This window comes from Pleurodeles waltl, chromosome 5 (genome assembly GCF_031143425.1).
Source record: "Pleurodeles waltl isolate 20211129_DDA chromosome 5, aPleWal1.hap1.20221129, whole genome shotgun sequence".
Taxonomy (NCBI): Eukaryota; Metazoa; Chordata; class Amphibia; order Caudata; family Salamandridae; genus Pleurodeles; species Pleurodeles waltl.
In genome coordinates, this window is record NC_090444.1 from 70405397 (window position 1) to 70428600 (window position 23204).

Below are 23204 nucleotides of genomic sequence, written 5' to 3' on the forward strand. Positions count from 1 at the left end.
GGTGTTGCTTGTGAGGTGCTGGCTTGTGTGCTTTGACCCCGAAACCCCCCTCGAAAGGGCGTTTTACGGAATGTGCTGTAATTCCCTCTGCTCTGCGGGGAGTAGAGTGCGCCCATGGCTTTGGCAGTGTCCGTATCTTTTTTGAGTTTCTCAATCGCTGTGTCCACTTCTGGACCGAACAGTTCTTTTTCATTAAAAGGCATATTGAGAACTGCTTGTTGAATCTCTGGTTTAAATCCAGACGTTCGGAGCCATGCATGCCGTCTGATAGTTACAGATGTATTAATTGTCCGTGCAGCTGTATCTGCAGCGTCCATGGAGGAACGTATCTGGTTGTTGGAGATGGTCTGTCCCTCCTCAACCACTTGTTTCGCCCTATTTTGGAAGTCCTTGGGCAGATGTTCAATGAGATGTTGCATCTCGTCCCAGTGGGCTCTGTCATAGCGCGCAAGTAGTGCCTGGGAGTTCGCGATGCGCCACTGGTTTGCAGCTTGTGCTGCGACTCTTTTACCAGCTGCATCGAACTTGCGGCTTTCTTTATCTGGGGGTGGTGCATCTCCAGATGTGTGAGAGTTGGCCCTTTTCCTAGCTGCTCCTACAACAACAGAGTCTGGTGGCAGCTGTGTAGTGATGAAAGCCGGGTCCGTAGGAGGCGGCTTATACTTCTTTTCCACCCTTGGTGTGATTGCCCTACTTTTGACCGGCTCCTTAAATATGTCTTTTGCGTGCCGGAGCATACCAGGGAGCATAGGCAGGCTTTGGTAGGAGCTGTGGGTGGAGGAGAGTGTGTTGAACAAGAAATCATCCTCGACCTGTTCTGAGTGGAGGCTTACGTTATGAAATTGTGCTGCTCTAGCCACCACCTGAGAGTACGCGGTGCTGTCTTCTGGTGGAGATGGCTTTGTAGGGTAGGCCTCCGGGCTGTTATCTGACACTGGGGCGTCGTATAGGTCCCATGCGTCCTGATCTTGGTCACCCTGGCTCATGGTGGTGTGAGCTGGGGAGTGAGATGGAGTTTGTGCTGGTGAAACGTTAATCACGGGCGGAGGAGAGGGTGGTGGTGTAATTCTTTTAACCACTTTTGGTTGTGGTGCTTGTTCCGTCTGGAACTCCAACCTTCTCTTTCTCCTAATGGGGGGGAAGGGTGCTTATTTTTCCTGTCCCCTGCTGAATGAAGATACGCTTTTGCGTATGGTCCACATCAGTTGCTTGTAGCTCTTCCTCAAACCTATGCTTTTGCATTTGGGAGGTTAGCGAGTGCTCTTCTGTATAAGAGCCTGAAGCTGGGTCGCTTGCAGTTTGTTTCGGCGTCGAAACTTTGTCTGCGTGTTTTTTCGGCTCCGAGGTGACTTTTTTCATTTTCGGGGCCGAAACCTCTCGGCGTCGATCTGTTTCGGTGCCGCTGTCTCGGCGTCGAGCCGTGTCCACACCGGCATCTCGGTGTCGAGGCTTGTCTCCAGCACTTTCTCGGTCCCGAGAAGGCTGCGTGCCGGTGTCTCGACCGGAGTCGGACGATCTCGGCACTGTTTTGGCCTTTTTCGGTGCCGACGGTCGGTCACCGAATTTATGGGTGGAGCCATGGCCTGGTGGCAGTGGCGTCCCCTGGGCCTTGTAAATGTTTCTTTGTGTGGTTTTCGACGTCTTACTCACGGTTTGTGTGTCGTCGAATCCTTCGGAGTCTGAGTCTTGGATCGAGAAGGTACCTTCTTCTTCCTGTTCCTCGAACTCCCGTTGGGCTGTCGGTGCGGACGCCATTTGAAGTCTTCTGGCTCGACGGTCTCGGAGTGTTTTTCGGGACCGGAACGCACGACAGGCCTCGCAGGTGTCTTCGCTGTGCTCAGGTGACAGGCACAGGTTGCAGACCAAGTGTTGGTCTGTGTAGGGGTATTTATTGTGGCATTTGGGGCAGAAACGAAACGGGGTCCGTTCCATCGGCGTTGTTCAGCACGCGGTCGGGCCGACCAGGCCCCGACGGAGGATCGAAAAACTACCCCGAAGGGCACCGGAGCTCTTCGATCTTCGATGCGGTGTGAAATCTAAGTACGCCGATCCCGAACGCAACAATACCGACGAAAATCTTCCGAAATTAGCTAATTTTCCGTTCCGAAACTCGGAGCGACAGGAACACGTCCGAACCCGATGGCGGAAAAAAAACAATCGAAGATGGAGTCGACGCCCATGCGCAATGGAGACAAAAGGAGGAGTCACTCGGTCCCGTGACTCGAAAGACTTCTTCGAAGAAAAACAACTTGTAACACTCCGGCCCAACACCAGATGGCGAGCTATTGCAGAACATGCGTATCTACAGCGACAGATGCCATCGAACATATGTATATCCTGGTAGTAGTGGATCATGCTACCAGGTATCCTGAAGCTATTCCCCTTAGGTCGACTACTGCCCCTGCAGTAGCCAAGGCCCTCATTGGTATCTTTACCAGAGTGGGTTTCCCTAAGGAGGTGGTGTCTGACAGAGGTACCAACTTCATGTCAGCATACCTAAAGCACATGTGGAATGAGTGTGGAGTGACTTATAAATTCACTACACCATACCATCCACAAACTAATGGCTTGGTTGAGAGATTCAACAAGACATTAAAAGGCATGATCATGGGGCTCCCAGAAAAGCTCAAAAGGAGATGGGATGTCCTCTTGCCATGTCTGCTTTTCGCTTACAGAGAGGTGCCACAGAAGGGAGTAGGATTCTCACCCTTTGAACTTCTGTTTGGTCATCCTGTAAGGGGACCACTTGCCCTTGTTAAAGAAGGCTGGGAGAGACCTCTCCATGAGCCTAAACAGGACATAGTGGACTATGTACTTGGCCTTCGCTCTAGAATGGCAGAGTACATGGAAAAGGCAACCAAAAACCTTGAGGCCAGCCAACAGCTCCAGAAGTTTTGGTATGACCAAAAGGCTGCACTGGTTGAGTTCCAACCAGGGCAGAAAGTCTGGGTTCTGGAGCCTGTGGCTCCCAGGGCACTCCAGGACAAATGGAGTGGCCCTTACCCAGTGCTAGAAAGGAAGAGTCAGGTCACCTACCTGGTGGACCTGGGCACAAGCAGGAGCCCCAAGAGGGTGATCCATGTGAACCGCCTTAAGCTCTTCCATGACAGGGCTGATGTGAATCTGTTGATGGTAACAGATGAGGATCAGGAGGCAGAGAGTGAACCTCTCCCTGATCTTCTGTCATCAGACCCAAAAGATGGCACAGTAGATGGAGTGATCTACTCAGACACCCTCTCTGGCCAACAGCAAGCTGATTGTAGGAGAGTCCTACAACAGTTTCCTGAACTCTTCTCCTTAACCCCTGGTCAGACACACCTGTGTACCCATGATGTGGACACAGGAGACAGCATGCCTGTCAAAAACAAAATCTTTAGACAGTCTGACCATGTTAAGGAAAGCATCAAGGTGGAAGTCCACAAGATGCTGGAATTGGGAGTAATTGAGCGCTCTGACAGCCCCTGGGCTAGCCCAGTGGTCTTAGTCCCCAAACCTCACACCAAAGATGGAAAGAAAGAGATGAGGTTTTGTGTGGACTACAGAGGGCTCAATTCTGTCACCAAGACAGATGCTCATCCAATTCCAAGAGCTGATGAGCTAATAGACAAATTAGGTGCTGCCAAATTCTTAAGTACCTTTGACTTGACAGCAGGGTACTGGCAAATAAAAATGGCACCTGGAGCAAAAGAGAAAACAGCATTCTCCACACCTGATGGGCATTATCAGTTTACTGTTATGCCCTTTGGTTTAAAGAATGCCCCTGCCACCTTCCAAAGGTTGGTGAATCAAGTCCTTGCTGGCTTGGAGTCCTTTAGCACAGCTTATCTTGATGATATTGCTGTCTTTAGCTCCACCTGGCAGGATCACCTGGTCCACCTGAAGAAGGTTTTGAAGGCTCTGCAATCTGCAGGCCTCTCTATCAAGGCATCCAAATGCCAGATAGGGCAGGGAACTGTGGTTTACTTGGGACACCTTGTAGGTGGAGGCCAAGTTCAGCCACTCCAACCCAAGATCCAGACTATTCTGGACTGGATAGCTCCAAAAACCCAGACTCAAGTCAGGGCATTCCTTGGCTTGACTGGGTATTACAGGAGGTTTGTGAAGGGATATGGATCCATTGTGACAGCCCTCACTGAACTCACCTCCAAGAAAATGCCCAAGAAAGTGAACTGGACTGTGGAATGCCAACAGGCCTTTGACACCCTGAAACAGGCAATGTGCTCAGCACCAGTTCTCAAAGCTCCAGATTATTCTAAGCAGTTCATTGTGCAGACTGATGCCTCTGAACATGGGATAGGGGCAGTTTTGTCCCAAACAAATGATGATGGCCTTGACCAGCCTGTTGCTTTCATTAGCAGGAGGTTACTCCCCAGGGAGCAGCGTTGGAGTGCCATTGAGAGGGAGGCCTTTGCTGTGGTTTGGTCCCTGAAGAAGCTGAGACCATACCTCTTTGGGACTCACTTCCTAGTTCAAACTGACCACAGACCTCTCAAATGGCTGATGCAAATGAAAGGTGAAAATCCTAAACTGTTGAGGTGGTCCATCTCCCTACAGGGAATGGACTTTATAGTGGAACACAGACCTGGGACTGCCCATGCCAATGCAGATGGCCTTTCCAGGTTCTTCCACTTAGAAAATGAAGACTCTCTTGGGAAAGGTTAGTCTCATCCTCTTTCGTTTGGGGGGGGGGGGGGGGGGGGGGGGGGGGGGTTGTGTAAGGAAATGCCTCCTTGGCATGGTTGCCCCCTGACTTTTTGCCTTTGCTGATGCTATGTTTACAATTGAAAGTGTGCTGAGGCCTGCTAACCAGGCCCCAGCACCAGTGTTCTTTCCCTAACCTGTACTTTTGTATCCACAATTGGCAGACCCTGGCATCCAGATAAGTCCCTTGTAACTGGTACTTCTAGTACCAAGGGCCCTGATGCCAAGGAAGGTCTCTAAGGGCTGCAGCATGTCTTATGCCACCCTGGAGACCTCTCACTCAGCACAGACACACTGCTTGCCAGCTTGTGTGTGCTAGTGAGGACAAAACGAGTAAGTCGACATGGCACTCCCCTCAGAGTGCCATGCCAGCCTCTCACTGCCTATGCAGTATAGGTAAGACACCCCTCTAGCAGGCCTTACAGCCCTAAGGCAGGGTGCACTATACCATAGGTGAGGGTACCAGTGCATGAGCATGGTACCCCTACAGTGTCTAAACAAAACCTTAGACATTGTAAGTGCAGGGTAGCCATAAGAGTATATGGTCTGGGAGTCTGTCAAACACAAACTCCACACCACCATAATGGCTACACTGAAAACTGGGAAGTTTGGTATCAAACTTCTCAGCACAATGAATGCACACTGATGCCAGTGTACATTTTATTGCAAAATACACCCCAGAGGGCACCTTAGAGGTGCCCCCTGAAACTTAACCAACTGTCTGTGTAGGCTGACTAGTTCCAGCAGCCTGCCACACCAGAGACATGTTGCTGGCCCCATGGGGAGAGTGCCTTTGTCACTCTGAGGCCAGTAACAAAGCCTGCACTGGGTGGAGATGCTAACACCTCCCCCAGGCAGGAGCTGTGACACCTGGCGGTGAGCCTCAAAGGCTCACCCCTTTGTCACAGCCCAGCAGGGCACTCCAGCTTAGTGGAGTTGCCCGCCCCCTCCGGCCGCGGCCCCCACTTTTGGCGGCAAGGCTGGAGGGAACAAAGAAAGCAACAAGGAGGAGTCACTGGCCAGTCAGGACAGCCCCTAAGGTGTCCTGAGCTGAGGTGACTCTGACTTTTAGAAATCCTCCATCTTGCAGATGGAGGATTCCCCCAATAGGGTTAGGATTGTGACCCCCTCCCCTTGGGAGGAGGCACAAAGAGGGTGTACCCACCCTCAGGGCTAGTAGCCATTGGCTACTAACCCCCCAGACCTAAACACGCCCTTAAATTTAGTATTTAAGGGCTACCCTGAACCCTAGAAAATCAGATTCCTGCAACTACAAGAAGAAGGACTGCCTAGCTGAAAACCCCTGCAGAGGAAGACCAGAAGACGACAACTGCCTTGGCTCCAGAAACTCACCGGCCTGTCTCCTGCCTTCCAAAGATCCTGCTCCAGCGACGCCTTCCAAAGGGACCAGCGACCTCGACATCCTCTGAGGACTGCCCCTGCTTCGAAAAGACAAGAAACTCCCGAGGACAGCGGACCTGCTCCAAGAAAAGCTGCAACTTTGTTTCCGGCAGCTTTAAAGAACCCTGCAAGCTCCCCGCAAGAAGCGTGAGACTTGCAACACTGCACCCGGCGACCCCGACTCGGCTGGTGGCGATCCAACACCTCAGGAGGGACCCCAGGACTACTCTAAGACTGTGAGTACAAAAACCTGTCCCAAGGCTTCCCCTGATCGCGACTCTTTGAATCCTAAGTCCCGACACCTGGGAGAGACCCTGCACCCGCAGCCCCCAGGACCTGAAGGACCGGACTTTCACTGGAGGAGCGACCCCCAGGAGTCCCTCTCCCTTGATCAAGTGGAGATTTCCCCGAGGAACCCCCCCCTTGCCTGCCTGCAGCGCTGAAGAGATCCCTAGATCTCCCATTGACTTCCATTACAAACCCGACGCTTGTTTCTACACTGCACCCGGCCGCCCCCGCGCTGCTGAGGGTGAAATTTCTGTGTGGGCTTGTGTCCCCCCCGGTGCCCTACAAAACCCCCCTGGTCTGCCCTCCGAAGACGCGGGTACTTACCTGCTGGCAGACTGGAACCGGGGCACCCCCTTCTCCATTGAAGCCTATGTGTTTTGGGCACCACTTTGAACTCTGCACCTGACCGGCCCTGAGCTGCTGGTGTGGTGACTTTGGGGTTGCTCTGAACCCCCAACGGTGGGCTACTTTGGACCAAGAACTAAGCCCTGTAAGTGTCTTACTTACCTGGTTAACCTAACAAATACTTACCTCCCCTAGGAACTGTGAAAATTGCACTGTGTCCACTTTTAAAACCGCTATTTGTGAATAACTTGAAAAGTATACATGCAATTTTGATGATTTGAAGTTCCTAAAGTACTTACCTGCAATACCTTTCGAATGAGATATTACATGTAGAATTTGAACCTGTGGTTCTTAAAATAAACTAAGAAAAGATATTTTTCTATATAAAAACCTATTGGCTGGATTTGTCTCTGAGTGTGTGTACCTCATTTATTGTCTATGTGTATGTACAACAAATGCTTAACACTACTCCTTGGATAAGCCTATTGCTCGACCACACTACCACAAAATAGAGCATTAGTATTATCTATTTTTACCACTATTTTACCTCTAAGGGGAACCCTTGGACTCTGTGCATGCTATTCCTTACTTTGAAATAGCACATACAGAGCCAACTTCCTACATCTGACCTCCTAGGGTGAGAGCCTTTGCTCACAGGAGGCCCAGAACAACGGCCTGCCTGGGAAGAGGGTGTAACACCCCCTCCCACAGGATGACCTGCGGATTAGCCTCCTTGGTCCGGTGAGCTACAAAGAAGCTGCTCCCTTTGGAATGCAAATCTGGCTCCCCTAACAGGAGAGGAAGCCACCCCGTCCCTATGCCTCTCGTGGCACCTGGCTAGTCAGGTAGGTGTGCCATCCCCAGGCTAGTACCACCCCGAAGGTGCGCTACTGCAAGGTGGACACAATTTTTCAGGAGTAGCTATCTTTGTGATGGCATACTTAGGGATTGTCGGACAGGTTTATGCCCAGTTCCCAAAGGAAGTGGTCATATAGGGGGGGGGCATAGTGACCCCAAGGGTCAGTACCACCTTGGCTACTACCCTACACACCCATAACACTCCTAAATTCAGTATTTAGGGGAGCCCTTGGCACCAGAGAAGAAGATATCAACCAGCTAAGACCAAGAACACAGAAGAGTTGAGAAAGAAGAAGAGGAGAAAGAAAGCAGCTGACCTGGTACCAACCCAGCTGGCCTGTCTGCATCCCTCGTAGAGAATCTGCACATAAGTCAACTCATCCTACAGCTCTGACTCCAGAAACCCAGGAGGACTGCCTGCCTTCGAAAGAAAAGACTCAAGACCTCCTGTGAACAGCAGGGCCTGTTCCCCAACAAACTCCAAACAAGGGACTCTGAAGCTGCCGAAACTGCCAAAACCTGACACCTAAAGTCACCACAGCACCCACTGTCTCTGACCAGAGTTGTAGTGGATCACTGGTACCAACAAGGTTCCCTAGCCCTCTGAAGTCCGAGAACATCATGGTTTCACCATTCCAAAACTCCCAGATGACTCCTGCAGCGCCCCTCTACCGCAACTGCTTCGGTCAGCCAAAACAGCCACCTGAAGACACCTCTTCACCTGTCGTCCCTGTGTCAGAGCATCGTGAGGCCTGAGCGCCACTGTTGGTTCAGCTTGACTGGTCTCCTGGCCAGAGCCTGCAGCTTCTTTCCACGGTGACCAATCTCCATAGGAACGCATCTGGCACCCGATGCTGTTTTGCACTCTGCCACCCCCTTGCCGCTGAGGGTACACTGTGGGTGCCGCCTTGGACGTTTCCCACTATTCATCCTAACCCCAAGAGATTGGTCTTGTAAGCTGCTGTACTCTACCTGTTTGCAGAACTTTTTTCCTCCCACGGGATAACATTGCAGAACTCAAATTATAGTGCCCACTTTTTAAAGTGAAAACAATTGCTATTTCAAAACGTACCTACCTGAGCGATTTTTCTCTAATGGCTAAACATATATAAAGATACTCGCTATTTATAGAAATTGGAGTGGATCTTCTCTGAGTCGTGCGTCATTTATTGACTACTGTGTGTCTTTGTGGATGTCTTACACTCCTCTGTGTAAAGCCAGAGGCTGCTTGATAACACTACCGCTAAATAGAGCACTTTGGGATAGCACAGCGAGCCCTGTCCACTCACTGGGGAACCACGGTATTCACCTACCACAAAGGGCCAGCTTCCTATATGTAGGAAGTTGGCTCTGTATGTGCTATTTCAAAGTAAGGAATAGCATGCACAGAGTCCAAGGGTTCCCCTTAGAGGTAAAATAGTGGTAAAAAGAGATAATACTAATGCTCTATTTTGTGGTAGTGTGGTCGAGCAGTAGGCTTATTAAAGGAGTAGTGTTAAGCATTTGTTGTACATACACATAGACAATAAATGAGGTACACACACTCAGACAAATCCAGCCAATAGGTTTTGTTATAGAAAAATAACTTTTCTTGGTTTATTTTAAGAACCACAGGTTCAAATTTAACATGTAATATCTTGTTTGAAAGGTATTGCAGGTAAGTACATTAGGAACTTTGAATCATTTCAATTGCATGTATACTTTTCAAGTTATTGACAAATAGCTACTTTAAAAGTGGACACTTAGTGCAATTTTCACAGTTCCTGGGGGAGGTAAGTTTTTGTTAGTTTTACCAGGTAAGTAAGACACTTACAGGGTTCAGTTCTTGGTCCAAGGTAGCCCACCGTTGGGGGTTCAGAGCAACCCCAAAGTCACCACACCAGCAGCTCAGGGCCGGTCAGGTGCAGAGTTCAAAGTGGTGCCCAAAACGCATAGGCTAGAATGGAGAGAAGGGGGTGCCCCGGTTCCGGTCTGCTTGCAGGTAAGTACCCGCGTCTTCGGAGGGCAGACCAGGGGGGTTTTGTAGGGCACCGGGGGGGGACACAAGCCCACACAGAAATTTCACCCTCAGCAGCGCGGGGGCGGCCGGGTGCAGTGTAGAAACAAGCGTCGGGTTCGCAATGTTAGTCTATGAGAGATCAACGGATCTCTTCAGCGCTGCAGGCAGGCAAGGGGGGGCTTCCTCGGGGAAACCTCCACTTGGGCAAGGGAGAGGGACTCCTGGGGGTCACTTCTCCAGTGAAAGTCCGGTCCTTCAGGTCCTGGGGGCTGCGGTGCAGGGTCTTTTCCAGGCGTCGGGACTTAGGTTTCAGAGAGTCGCGGTCAGGGGAAGCCTCGGGATTCCCTCTGCAGGCGGCGCTGTGGGGGCTCAGGGGGGACAGGTTTTTGTACTCACAGTATCAGAGTAGTCCTGGGGTCCATCCTGAGGTGTTGGATCTCCACCAGCCGAGTCGGGGTCGCCGGGTGCAGTGTTGCAAGTCTCACGCTTCTTGCGGGGAGCTTGCAGGGTTCTTTCAAGGCTGCTGGAAACAAAGTTGCAGCCTTTCTTGGAGCAGGTCCGCTGTCCTCGGGAGTTTCTTGTCTTTTCGAAGCAGGGGCAGTCCTCAGAGGATGTCGAGGTCGCTGGTCCCTTTGGAAGGCGTCGCTGGAGCAGGATCTTTGGATGGCAGGAGACAGGCCGGTGAGTTTCTGGAGCCAAGGCAGTTGTCGTCTTCTGGTCTTCCTCTGCAGGGGTTTTTCAGCTAGGCAGTCCTCCTTCTTGTAGTTGCAGGAATCTAATTTTCTAGGGTTCAGGGTAGCCCTTAAATACTAAATTTAAGGGCGTGTTTAGGTCTGGGGGGTTAGTAGCCAATGGCTACTAGCCCTGAGGGTGGGTACACCCTCTTTGTGCCTCCTCCCAAGGGGAGGGGGTCACAATCCTAACCCTATTGGGGGAATCCTCCATCTGCAAGATGGAGGATTTCTAAAAGTTAGAGTCACTTCAGCTCAGGACACCTTAGGGGCTGTCCTGACTGGCCAGTGACTCCTCCTTGTTGCTTTCTTTGTTCCCTCCAGCCTTGCCGCCAAAAGTGGGGGCCGTGGCCGGAGGGGGCGGGCAACTCCACTAAGCTGGAGTGCCCTGCTGGGCTGTGACAATGGGTGAGCCTTTGAGGCTCACCGCCAGGTGTCACAGCTCCTGCCTGGGGGAGGTGTTAGCATCTCCACCCAGTGCAGGCTTTGTTACTGGCCTCAGAGTGACAAAGGCACTCTCCCCATGGGGCCAGCAACATGTCTCTGGTGTGGCAGGCTGCTGGAACTAGTCAGCCTACACAGACAGTCGGTTAAGTTTCAGGGGGCACCTCTAAGGTGCCCTCTGGGGTGTATTTTGCAATAAAATGTACACTGGCATCAGTGTGCATTTATTGTGCTGAGAAGTTTGATACCAAACTTCCCAGTTTTCAGTGTAGCCATTATGGTGCTGTGGAGTTCGTGTTTGACAGACTCCCAGACCATATACTCTTATGGCTACCCTGCACTTACAATGTCTAAGGTTTTGTTTAGACACTGTAGGGGTACCATGCTCATGCACTGGTACCCTCACCTATGGTATAGTGCACCCTGCCTTAGGGCTGTAAGGCCTGCTAGAGGGGTGTCTTACCTATACTGCATAGGCAGTGAGAGGCTGGCATGGCACCCTGAGGGGAGTGCCATGTCGACTTACTCGTTTTGTTCTCACTAGCACACACAAGCTGGCAAGCAGTGTGTCTGTGCTGAGTGAGAGGTCTCTAGGGTGGCATAAGACATGCTGCAGCCCTTAGAGACCTTCCTTGGCATCAGGGCCCTTGGTACCAGAAGTACCAGTTACAAGGGACTTATCTGGATGCCAGGGTCTGCCAATTGTGGATACAAAAGTACAGGTTAGGGAAAGAACACTGGTGCTGGGGCCTGGTTAGCAGGCCTCAGCACACTTTCAATTGTAAACATAGCATCAGCAAAGGCAAAAAGTCAGGGGGCAACCATGCCAAGGAGGCATTTCCTTACACTATACAATGGCATTAAGATTTTTGATATGTAACTCTACAATCAACGCAGGTGTGGTTTAGTAAGTCACCAGCTGTATAAGGAATGAACCAGTTGCTTGGTGTTGTATCTTGTAACATCGTGATGCAGCAGACTGGAATCTTTGGAGTCAAAAGAAGGACTCGCTCTTAGATAATATTAAAGGGCTCATGATGAGGACTATACAACCAGGAGCACAGACAATTTATTCACACTGTGAAGAGCAGCAGGGCTGTGGTCTCCACGAATAAAAGCAGATATTTCTGGAGTAAATGGATAAAGCTCTTCACGAAGCAAGTGGGTACTTACTGTATTTATCTGTCAAATAAAACTATGGACACTACGAGCAACATGCAGTGCCAAAACGGCCATTCCAAGATCAGCTCAGTTCTGTGCCAGTAAGACTCATGTCCCATGTGCACGAGCCAGGTACATACCCACCAGAGACTGTGTGTATCTTATGCCTTGCCACCCAGCTTTCCCGTGACTCTCCATCAGACACTACAGATGATCTAGTAGTAGAAAGGTAAGAATTCTCATGGACGTTCAAACGGATTCTTATTTTACAATCTTACCAAACTGCAATTCAGCACCAATAACTAGCTCAAGTGTATCAGTAACTTATCTACGTCTAGCAACTATCCGGTCTATGTAGAAAAAAAAGCTTCCCAAATTGACAAAGCATATTTGTGGCCTATCAATCAGTTCCTGCAACAAATAAGCTGATGGAAGAAATGCTTGAAATAAATCTCAGCCAGGGGCAATAGCATGGAGCCAAATACCAGACCATCATTTCTTACCCACTTTGTCACTTTAGACTGAAAAACTGACACATACATATCAGTCTTGATTTTGCTGTAACAGGAACAGTCCAGCCAGAACTTCAAGGCCAGGCTCCTCCAGGTGAGAACAGAAGCACTCCCAGAGCAGCTCAACCTGCTTAACCTGCTTAACTCTCTTCAGTGAAATATAGCTTAGTCCTGCGGCACAATCAGCACAGAATCCATGCCTGGGAATACCAGTCATACTTAAGACATCTACTGCAAGAAACATGGTGGAAGGGATGCTTGCATCACAGCCACCGATGCACGCTCAGGGCACATCCCAGTCCATGGGTTTTCACCCACTGTGCCATTACCATATGCAAATCAGTTTGGCCCAAACTGTCACCATCGTTTGTTTTCATTCAAAGACAAGTTTGGCGACTGTCCATCGCCATTTGTTTGATGTACTGATTTGCAACACACAGTTAACATTTCGGTGTCAATGGTGTTCCGTTTGTTTAGTTGCCAAATGCTATTATGTTATTCACCGCATTGGTGGTTCTTGCTCCGGATTCTATTCTGGCTATTATCCCAGACTCTTGAGCAGACAGGAGGAGTAAATTAATAAAATTCACCTAGATAATTTCATCCAGTTTTTATAAACGCAAGACAACATGGGACATGAGAGTAAATTTATCACTTGCACTTCAGTTTTACACCCCATCACGACACAATCAGATTGTTGGCCCCAACAGACCCAAAAGATCATGGATGTACCCAGGGATCACTGCACACCTTGACGACTCACATACCTGGCAGACGAATGAGCTTCTGAGATGTCATACAGTCCACATGCGTCTTCACTGGAGGAGCCGCCCCAATCTGTCGCAGCGCCTAAGCAGAGGCAAAATTCACACTGTAAAGCCAAAGTCTTGTATCATCAGTCGTTCAAGGAAAGAAGTAAAATTTGACTTTAAGGATACCATCTCAAGGGGCTAGTTCTCTACTGTGAAGCACAATCCTCAGTGGTTTATCATCTCATTCAGGCAAGAAGAGAATAGGTATTTACCTTTAATAATTGTTCCGTGGTTTGAAGACATTATAGTTTTGCATGCTTTGCAAACTTCTATCATTTAGTGCATCCTAATTAAAGTCAAGTTAATTGAAGTGCATCGTCAAAGGGTGTATAGGCAATGATTTTTCAACAACTACCCTATAATGCCACATGCAGCTGCTCCATTTTTACTCTGTTTCATGCCATTGGGGGATTTCTAAATATGCACTAGGGAATTAATGTGTAACGTTGCATCTCATGGGAAGATAGGACATGTATAAATCTCCACATCTACCAGTCTTTCTTTCAACACTCTTGAGGTGATACCTCTGTGGGGTGTGCTTGACCTCTGATCATAAGCTGAATTATAGGGTAGGCCCACTCAGCCTCATATCCTTTATAGTTAAGTAAAACAAGTACCTTTTGTAGGAAACTGGTTATTCAAATGTAAGGAAACACTGCAGATAGTCCAAAGCGACCCTTATCGATTGACAGGGGTTGAAATAACCCTAAAAGCGCTATTTTGTGGTAGTGTGGGTAGGCAGTTAGGCTCATCAGAGGATAGTGCTAAGCATTTACTGCACACACAGAGCCAGTAAGCGGTATAGGTGGCTAGATCAGTTTATTGTGTACACCTATTGTGTGGCACCCTATACTGAGTCCAGGCAACCCTTTGTGGTAGTGAATGTGTCCAGATAGCGAAAGCTCACTAGGGGTAGCTGAGGAGAGCATGATTCTATGTTACAGCAATACTACTAGACTAGCATTGGTATATCTCCCTTTGGAGATATTTACACAATATATACATAAAATAACAAGCAGAAATAGCATAAAAATACAGGACTATATTGGGGGGGGGGGGGAGGGCAAACCATACACTAAGTGGAATGTGAAATAGTGAACCCAACTAAGGCGAGTATGGTAGTTAGCTAGGAGCAGGGGAAGGATGAAAACACCAGAGGTAAGTACTGGAAATGTTCCCAGCGTCCAGGTGCAGAGGGGCTACCTACACCGTCGTCCCATAGGCTAGCATACGGAAGTAGTGGTTGGAGTTAGTGTGTTTCAGGACCCTTCCCAGTGGACCCGAGGAAACCGGCACACAAGTGGAAGGTTGGAGAGTGCCCCCACCTCAGGATACAGAAGCCAGGGACCTAGATGCAGAGGGGAGAAGAGACTCTCACTGAAGGCAATGGAAGCCTCAGATTGTCCGGCTGCTGATGCAACCTGTAGACCAGGCGGTGGAACCCAGGGACGGATTCCGACGTGGAGGACCTGAAAAGGAAGGGGACAGAGTCCAGCACCCTTGGAGGTACCTAGGTGGTGCAGTTAGCAATGTCTACTCTCCTAGAGGTAAAGTGCCTGCAAGTCTGTGGAGGAAAAAGTCAAGCTGTGGGGTCCAGGACCAGCAGAAGATCCCAGGAGTCTATTATAAGCTGTCCCTCAACGATCGCCGGATTGCAGGAGGGTCAGTGACAATGAAAATGTCACTTACCCAGTGTACATCTGTTCGTGGCATCGGTCGCTGTAGATTCGCATGTTTTGCATAGCTCGCCATCTGGTGTTGGGCCGGAGTGTTACAAGTTGTTTTTCTTCGAAGAAGTCTTTCGAGTCACGGGACCGAGTGACTCCTCCTTTTGTGTCCATTGCGCATGGGCGTCGACTCCATCTTCGATTGTTTTTCCCCGCAGAGGGTGAGGTAGGAGTTGTATTGTAGTAATAGTGCCCATGCAATGGAGTGACTAAGTATGTACCTATTTAAGGTTGAAATGATATATATACAAATAGTTGAAGGTAACTTCCGAACTGCTACAGGCTTCCGGGGAGGCGGGTGGGCACATGCGAATCTACAGCGACTGATGCCACGAACAGATGTACACTGGGTAAGTGACATTTTCAGTTCGATGGCATCTGTCGCTGCAGATACGCATGTTTTGCATAGACTAGTAAGCCGTTATCTCCCCAAAAGCGGTGGCTCAGCCTGTAGGAGTGGAAGTAGTCTGAAACAATGTTCTTAATACGGCTTGACCTACTGTGGCTTGTTGTGCGGATAACACGTCTACACAGTAGTGCTTGGTGAATGTGTGAGGCGTAGACCATGTGGCTGCCTTACATATTTCTTGCATTGGGATGTTTCCTAGAAAGGCCATGGTAGCACCTTTCTTTCTGGTTGAGTGTGCCCTTGGTGTAATGGGCAGCTGTCGTTTAGCTTTAAGGTAGCAGATTTGGATGCATTTAACTATCCATCTGGCTATACCTTGTTTTGATATTGGGTTTCCTGCATGAGGTTTTTGGAATGCAATAAATAGTTGTTTAGTCTTTCTGATGTTCTTTGTTCTGTCAATGTAATACATTAATGCTCTTTTGACATCTAATGTATGTAGTGCCCTCTCAGCTACTGAATCTGGCTGTGGTAAGAACACTGGAAGTTCCACTGTTTGATTTAAATGGAACGGTGAAATAACCTTTGGTAAAAATTTAGGATTAGTCCTTAGGACGACCTTATTCTTGTGTAGTTGTATAAAAGGTTCTTGTATTGTAAACGTCTGAATCTCGCTTACTCTTCTTAGGGAAGTAATGGCGATGAGAAATGCGACCTTCCAGGTTAGGAACTGTATTTCGCAGGAGTGCATGGGTTCAAAAGGTGGACCCATAAGTCTAGTTAGGACAACATTTAGGTTCCATGAAGGAACAGGTGGTGTTCTTGGTGGAATAATTCTTTTAAGGCCCTCCATGAATGCTTTAATGACTGGTATCCTATATAGGGAAGTTGAATAGGTAGTCTGCAGGTATGCAGATATTGCTGCAAGTTGTATTTTAATGGAAGAGAAAGCTAGGTTAGATTTTTGTAGGTGAAGCAAGTAACCTACTACATCTTTTGGAGTTGCGTGTAATGGTTGGATTTGATTAATATGGCAGTAGCAAACAAACCTCTTCCATTTACTTGCATAGCAGTGCCTGGTGGATGGCCTTCTGGCTTGCTTTATGACTTCCATACACTCTTGTGTAAGTTGTAAGTGTCCGAATTCTAGGATTTCAGGAGCCAGATTGCTAGATTCAGCGATGCTGGATCTGGGTGCCTGATCTGTTGGTTGTGTTGTGTTAGCAGATCCGGCCTGTTGGGCAGTTTGATGTGTGGTACTACTGATAGGTCTAGCAGCGTTGTGTACCAGGGTTGCCTTGCCCAAGTTGGTGCTATTAATATGAGTTTGAGTTTGTTTTGACTGAGTTTGTTTACCAGATAAGGAAGGAGAGGGAGAGGAGGAAAAGCGTAGGCAAATATCCCTGACCAGTTCATCCATAGGGCATTGCCCTGGGACTGCCTGTGTGGGTATCTGGATGCGAAGTTTTGGCATTTTGCGTTCTCTTTTGTCGCAAACAAGTCTATTTGAGGTGTTCCCCAGAGCTTGAAGTAAGTGTTCAGAGTTTGGGGGTGAATTTCCCATTCGTGGACCTGTTGATGATCTCGAGAGAGATTGTCTGCGAGTTGATTCTGAATCCCTGGGATAAACTGTGCTATTAGGCGAATTTGGTTGTGAATTGCCCAATGCCATATTTTTTGTGCCAACCGGCTCAACTGCGTTGAGGGTGTCCCCCCTTGCTTGTTTAGATAATACATTGTTGTCATGTTGTCTGTTTTGACGAGAATGTATTTGTGAACTATTATTGGTTGGAAAGCCTTTAGTGCTTGAAAAACTGCTGGCAGTTCTAGGTGATTTATATGCAGTTTTGTTTGATGTACGTTCCATTGTCCTTGTATGCTGTGTTGACCGAGGTGTGCTCCCCACCCTGTCATGGAAGCATCTGTTATTACGTATTGTGGCACTGGGTCTTGGAAAGGCCGCCCTTTGTTTAAATTTATATTGTCCCACCATAGAAGCGAGAGGTAAGTTTGGCGGTCTATTAACACCAGATCTAGAAGGTGACCCTGTGCTTGTGACCATTGTGATGCTAGGCACTGTTGTAAGGGCCTCATGTGCAGTCTTGCGTTCGGGACAATGGCTATGCATGAAGACATCATGCCTAGGAGTTGTAATATCATCTTTGCTTGTATCTTTTGTGTTGGATACATGCGTTGTATGATGTTGTTGAAGTTTTGAATTCTTTGTGGACTTGGAGTGGCTACTCCTTTTGTTGTGTTTATTATGGCTCCTAGGTACTGTTGTACCTTGCACGGCAGGATGTTTGATTTTGCGAAGTTGACGGTGAACCCTAGTTTGTAGAGGGTTTGTATGATTTGATTTGTGTGGTGTGAGCACTTCGCTAACGAATGGGTCTTGATTAGCCAGTCGTCTAGATACGGGAATACATGTATTTGCTGCCTTCTGATGTGTGCAGCGACTACTGCTAGACATTTTGTAAAGACTCTTGGTGCTGTTGTTAAACCGAAAGGCAATACTTTGAATTGGTAATGTATTCCTTTGAATACAAACCTTAGGTATTTCCTGTGCGATGGATGTATCGGTATATGGAAATACGCATCTTTGAGGTCTAAGGTTGTCATGTAGTCGTGTAGTTTCAGCAATGGTAACACTTCTTGTAGTGTGACCATGTGAAAGTGGTCTGATTTGATGTATGTGTTTACTATTCTGAGGTCTAGGATTGGTCTTAGCGTCTTGTCCTTTTTTGGTATTAAGAAGTACAGTGAATAAACTCCTGTGTTTATTTGTGTGTTTGATACTAATTCGATTGCATTCTTTTGCAATAGTGCTTGAACTTCTGTCTCCAGGAGCTGGGAATGATGTTGTGATAAATTCTGTGCTCTTGGAGGTATGTTTGGAGGGAATTGTAGAAATTCTATGCAATAACCATGTTGGATAATTGCTAGAACCCAAGTGTCTGTAGTGATTTCCTGCCATGCCTTGTAATAATGACCTATTCTTCCCCCCCACTGGTGTTGTGTGGAGGGGATGAGTGACATGTGAGTCACTGCTTAGTTGTAGGGGTTTTGGGGCTTTTAAATTTTCCCCTATTCCTAGGGAATTGCCCTCCTCTGTATTGGCCCCGAAAGCCTCCTCTGTACTGTCCCTGGTAACTGGACGGTGTTGCCTGTGAGGTGCTGGCTTGTGTGGCCTGACCCCGAAACCCCCCTCTAAAGGGTGTTTTGCGGAAGGTGCCGTAGTTTCCTCTGCTCTGCGGGGAGTAGAGTGCGCCCATTGCTTTAGCAGTGTCCGTGTCCTTTTTAAGTTTTTCTATCGCCGTGTCCACTTCTGGACCGAACAGTTCTTTTTCATTGAAAGGCATATTGAGAACTGCCTGCTGTATCTCTGGTTTAAACCCAGACGTTCGTAGCCATGCATGCCTTCTGATGGTCACAGATGTATTAATTTTCCTTGCAGCTGTGTCTGCTGCGTCCATGGAGGAGCGTATCTGGTTGTTTGAAATGTTTTGACCTTCCTCAACCACTTGTTTTGCCCTCTTTTGTAGGTCTTTGGGTACATGTTCAATGAGGTGTTGCATCTCATCCCAATGGGCTCTGTCATAGCGCGCAAGTAGTGCTTGAGAGTTTGCTATGCGCCACTGGTTTGCAGCCTGTGCTGCGACTTTCTTTCCAGCTGCATCGAACTTGCGGCTTTCCTTATCTGGGGGTGGTGCATCCCCAGATGTGTGGGAGTTGGCCCTTTTCCTAGCTGCTCCTACAACGACAGAATCTGGTGGCAGCTGTGCAGTGATGAAAACAGGGTCTGTAGGGGGCGCCTTATACTTCTTTTCCACTCTTGGTGTGATTGCCCTACTTTTGACCGGCTCCTTAAAAATTTCTTTTGCGTGCCGGAGCATACCAGGGAGCATAGGCAGGCTTTGGTAGGAGCTGTGGGTGGAGGAGAGGGTGTTGAATAAAAAGTCATCCTCGACCTGTTCTGAGTGGAGGCTTACATTGTGAAATTGTGCTGCTCTAGCCACCACTTGAGAATACGCAGTGCTGTCCTCTGGTGGAGATGGCTTCGTAGGGTATGCCTCCGGGCTGTTATCTGACACTGGGGCGTCGTATAAGTCCCATGCGTCCTGATCCTGGTCACCCTGGCTCATGGTGGTGTGAGCTGGGGAATGTGATGGAGTTTGTGCTGGTGAGACGTGAATTACAGGTGGTGGAGTAACCTTCTTCACCACCTTTGTTTGTGGTGTTTGTTCAGTTTGGAACTCCAGTCTTCTCTTTCTTCTAATAGGGGGAAGGGTGCTTATTTTCCCTGTTCCCTCCTGTATGAAAATACGCTTTTGCGTATGGTCTACATCGGTAGATTGCAGCTCTTCCTCGAACCTATGCTTTCGCATTTGGGAGGTTAGTGATTGCTCCTCTGTATAAGAGCCTGAAACTGGGTCGGTTGCAGGTTGTTTTGGCACCGAAACCCTGTCTGCATCTTTTTTCGGCTCCGAGCTGACTTTTCTCTTTTTCGGGGCCGAAACCTCTCGGCGTCGATCTTCGTCGGTGCCGCTGTCTCGGCGTCGAGCCGTGTCTACACCGCTATCTCAGTGTCGATGCTTGTCTCCAGCACTTTCTCGGTCCCGAGAAGGCTGCGTGCCGGTGTCTCGACCGGAGTCGGACGGTCTCGGCACTGTTTGGGCCTTTTTCGGTGCCGACGGTCGGTCACCGAATTTATGGGTCGAGCCATGGCCTGGTGGCAGTGGCGTCCCCTGGGCCTTGTCAATCTTCTTATGTGTTGTTTTCGACGTCTTACTCACGGGTTCGTGGGTCATCGAATTCCTCGGAGTCCGATTCGTGGATCGAGAAGGTACCTTCCTCTTCTTGTTCCTCGAACTCTCGGTGGGCTGTCGGCGCGGACGCCATTTGAAGTCTTCTGGCTCGACGGTCTCGGAGTGTTTTTCGGGACCGGAACGTACGACAGGGCTCGCAGGTGTCTTCACTGTGCTCAGGTGACAGGCACAGGTTACAGACCAAGTGTTGGTCTGTATAGGGGTACTTGTTGTGGCATTTGGGACAGAAACGGAACGGGGTCCGTTCCATCGGCGTTCTTCTGCACGCGGTCGGGCCGACCAGGCCCCGACGGGGGATCGAAAAACTACCCCGAAGGGCACCGGAGCTCTTCGATGCGGTGTTGAATCTAACTACGCCGATCCCGAACGCAACAATACCGACGAAAATCTTCCGAAATTAGCTATCTTTCCGTTCCGAAACTCGGAGCGACAGGAACACGTCCGAACCCGATGGCGGAAAAAAAACAATCGACGATGGAGTCGACGCCCATGCGCAATGGACACAAAAGGAGGAGTCACTCGGTCCCGTGACTCGAAAGACTTCTTCGAAGAAAAACAACTTGTAACACTCCGGCCCAACACCAGATGGCGAGCTATGCAAAACATGCGTATCTACAGCGACAGATGCCATCGAACACCAGGTTACTAACAAGCACTGGCAAACGCAAGCAGGAGCTAAAGATGTATTTACAAAGTTTTGTGGACCCTTGAGGGGGAGTCAGGGCTGGCCCTCAGTACGTAGGAAGGGCAGCAGAAGTTGTTGGAACTCCCACAAGTGACCCACAGGGGACAGGCACAGGGAGTCAACAAGGAGGCCTCAGCAGCACAACAAAACAGAAGTCCAGTGTCACTGGAGTTGCAGGACAGGGGTCGATCTTCGAGTTGCAGAGTGGTGGAGACCGGGACTTCTTAGCACCTGAAGATCTCTTGGAGGAAGAGTCAACAAGCCTTGGAAAAAGCATCAGTTGCGGTGCATAGCGGTTCCAGTCCAGTGGCAGGAGCAGAGGCCCAGTGTCTCCCAAGCTGGTCAGAAGACAAGCAGGACCCAGAGGAGGCCACAGACCAACCACCTGTGATGCAGAGCCTTTCGATGTCCATGGGACAGAAGACCCCACCAGCCTAAAAAGATGTTGGTCACTCTCTAAGTTGACCTACCTATCAGAGGGGGTCAGGGACGTCATTTACCTGGCATAACCAGTCAGATGCTTCCAGGGGCCTCTGCATATCTTAGTTTCAAGATGGCAGAATCAAGTGGCCACGTGGCAGAGCTCTGTGCATCTCCCTAGGGGAGGAACTGGACAGGGGAGGGGGCAGGAGTGACCACTCCCCTGTCTTTTGTGCAGTTTCACGCCAGAGCAGTGTAAAGAAATGGCTCCCTGTTGCAGTTACCCCCCACTTTTTGCCTGATACTGATGCTGACTTGACTGAGAAGTGTGCTGGGACCCTGCTAACCAGACCCCAGCACGAGTGTTCTTTCACCTGAAATGTACCATTGTTTCCACAATTGGCACACCCTGGCATCCAGGTAAGTCCCTTGTAACTGGTACCCCTGGTACCAAGGGCCCTGATGCCAGGGAAGGTCTCTAAGGGCTGCAGCATATCTTATGCCACCCTGGGGAACCCTCACTCAGCACAGACAAACTGCTTGCCAGCTTGTGTGTGCTAGTGGGGATAAAATGACTAAGTCGACATGGCACTCCCCTCAGGGTGCCATGCCAACCTCACACTGCCTGTGGCATAGGTAATTCACCCCTCTAGTAGGCCTTACAGCCCTAAGGCAGGGTGCACTATACCACAGGTGAGGGCATAGGTGCATGAGCACTATGCCCCTACAGTGTCTAAGCAAAACCTTAGACATTGTAAGTGCAGGGTAGCTATAAGAGTATATGGTCTGGGAGTCTGTCAAAAACGAACTCCACAGCTCCATAATGGCTACACTGAATACTGGGAAGTTTAGTATCAAACTTCTCAGAATAATAAACCCACACTGATGCTAGTGTTGGATTTATTAAAAAATGCACACAGAATGCATCTTAGAGATGCCCCATGTATTTTACCCAATTGTTCAGTGCAGGACTGACTGGTCTGTGCCAGCCTGCTGCTGAGAGACGAGTTTCTGACCCCATGCGGTGAGAGCCTTTGTGCTCTCTGAGGACAGAAACAAAAGCCTGCTCTGGGTGGAGGTGCTTCACACCTCTCCCCTGCAGGAACTTTAACACCTAGCAGTGAGCTTCAAAGGCTCAAGCTTCGTGTTACAATGCCCCAGGACACTCCAGCTAGTGGAGATGCCCGCGCCCTGGACACAGCCCCCACTTTTGGCGGCAAGTCCAGGAGAGATAATGAGAAAAACAAGGAGTCACTGGCCAGTCAGGACAGCCCCTAAGGTGTCCTGAGCTGAGGTGACTCTGACTTTTAGAAATCCTCCATCTTGATTTTGGAGGATTCACCCAATAGGAATAGGGATGTGCCCCCCCCCCCTCCCCTCAGGGAGGAGGCACAAAGAGGGTGTAGCCACCCTCAAGGACAGTAGCCATTGGCTACTGCCCTCCCAGACCTAAACACACCACTAAATTGAGTATTTAGGGGCTCCCCAGAACCTAGGAAATCAGATTCCTGCAACTTATGAAGAAGAGGACTGCTGAGCTGAAAAACCCCTGCAGAGAAGAAGACACCAAGTGCTTGGGCCCCAGCCCTACCGGCCTGTTTCCCTCCTTCAGACGAACACTGCTCCAGCGACGCTTTCCCCAGGACCAGCGACCCCTGAATCCTCAGAGGACTGCCCTGCTTCCAAGAGACCAAGAAACTCCCGAGAACAGCGGCCCTGTTCAACAAAGACTGCAACTTTGTTTCCAGAGGAGCAGATTTAAAGACCCCTGCAATCCCCGCAAGAAGCGTGAGACTTGCAACACTCCACCCGGCGACCCCGACTCGACTGGTGGAGAAACAACGCTACAGGGAGGACCCCCCCGGGGACTCCAAGACTGAGTAACCAAAGTTGTCCCCCCTGAGCCCCCACAGCGACGCCTGCAGAGGGAATCCGGAGGCTC

At 49.4% G+C, this 23204-nt stretch overlaps 1 protein-coding gene across 5 annotated transcripts in view; it reads right to left on the reverse strand.

The window, feature by feature from the left end:
* The window catches only part of CAD (carbamoyl-phosphate synthetase 2, aspartate transcarbamylase, and dihydroorotase), a 617432-nt gene that overhangs the window by 382471 nt on the left and 211757 nt on the right, over positions 1–23204 (reverse strand). For all 5 annotated transcript variants that reach the window (XM_069233593.1, XM_069233597.1, XM_069233596.1 and 2 more), the window contains exon 27: positions 13208–13289. In XM_069233593.1, the coding sequence (XP_069089694.1) occupies positions 13208–13289 (82 nt within the window). The remainder of the gene's footprint in view (positions 1–13207; positions 13290–23204) is intronic.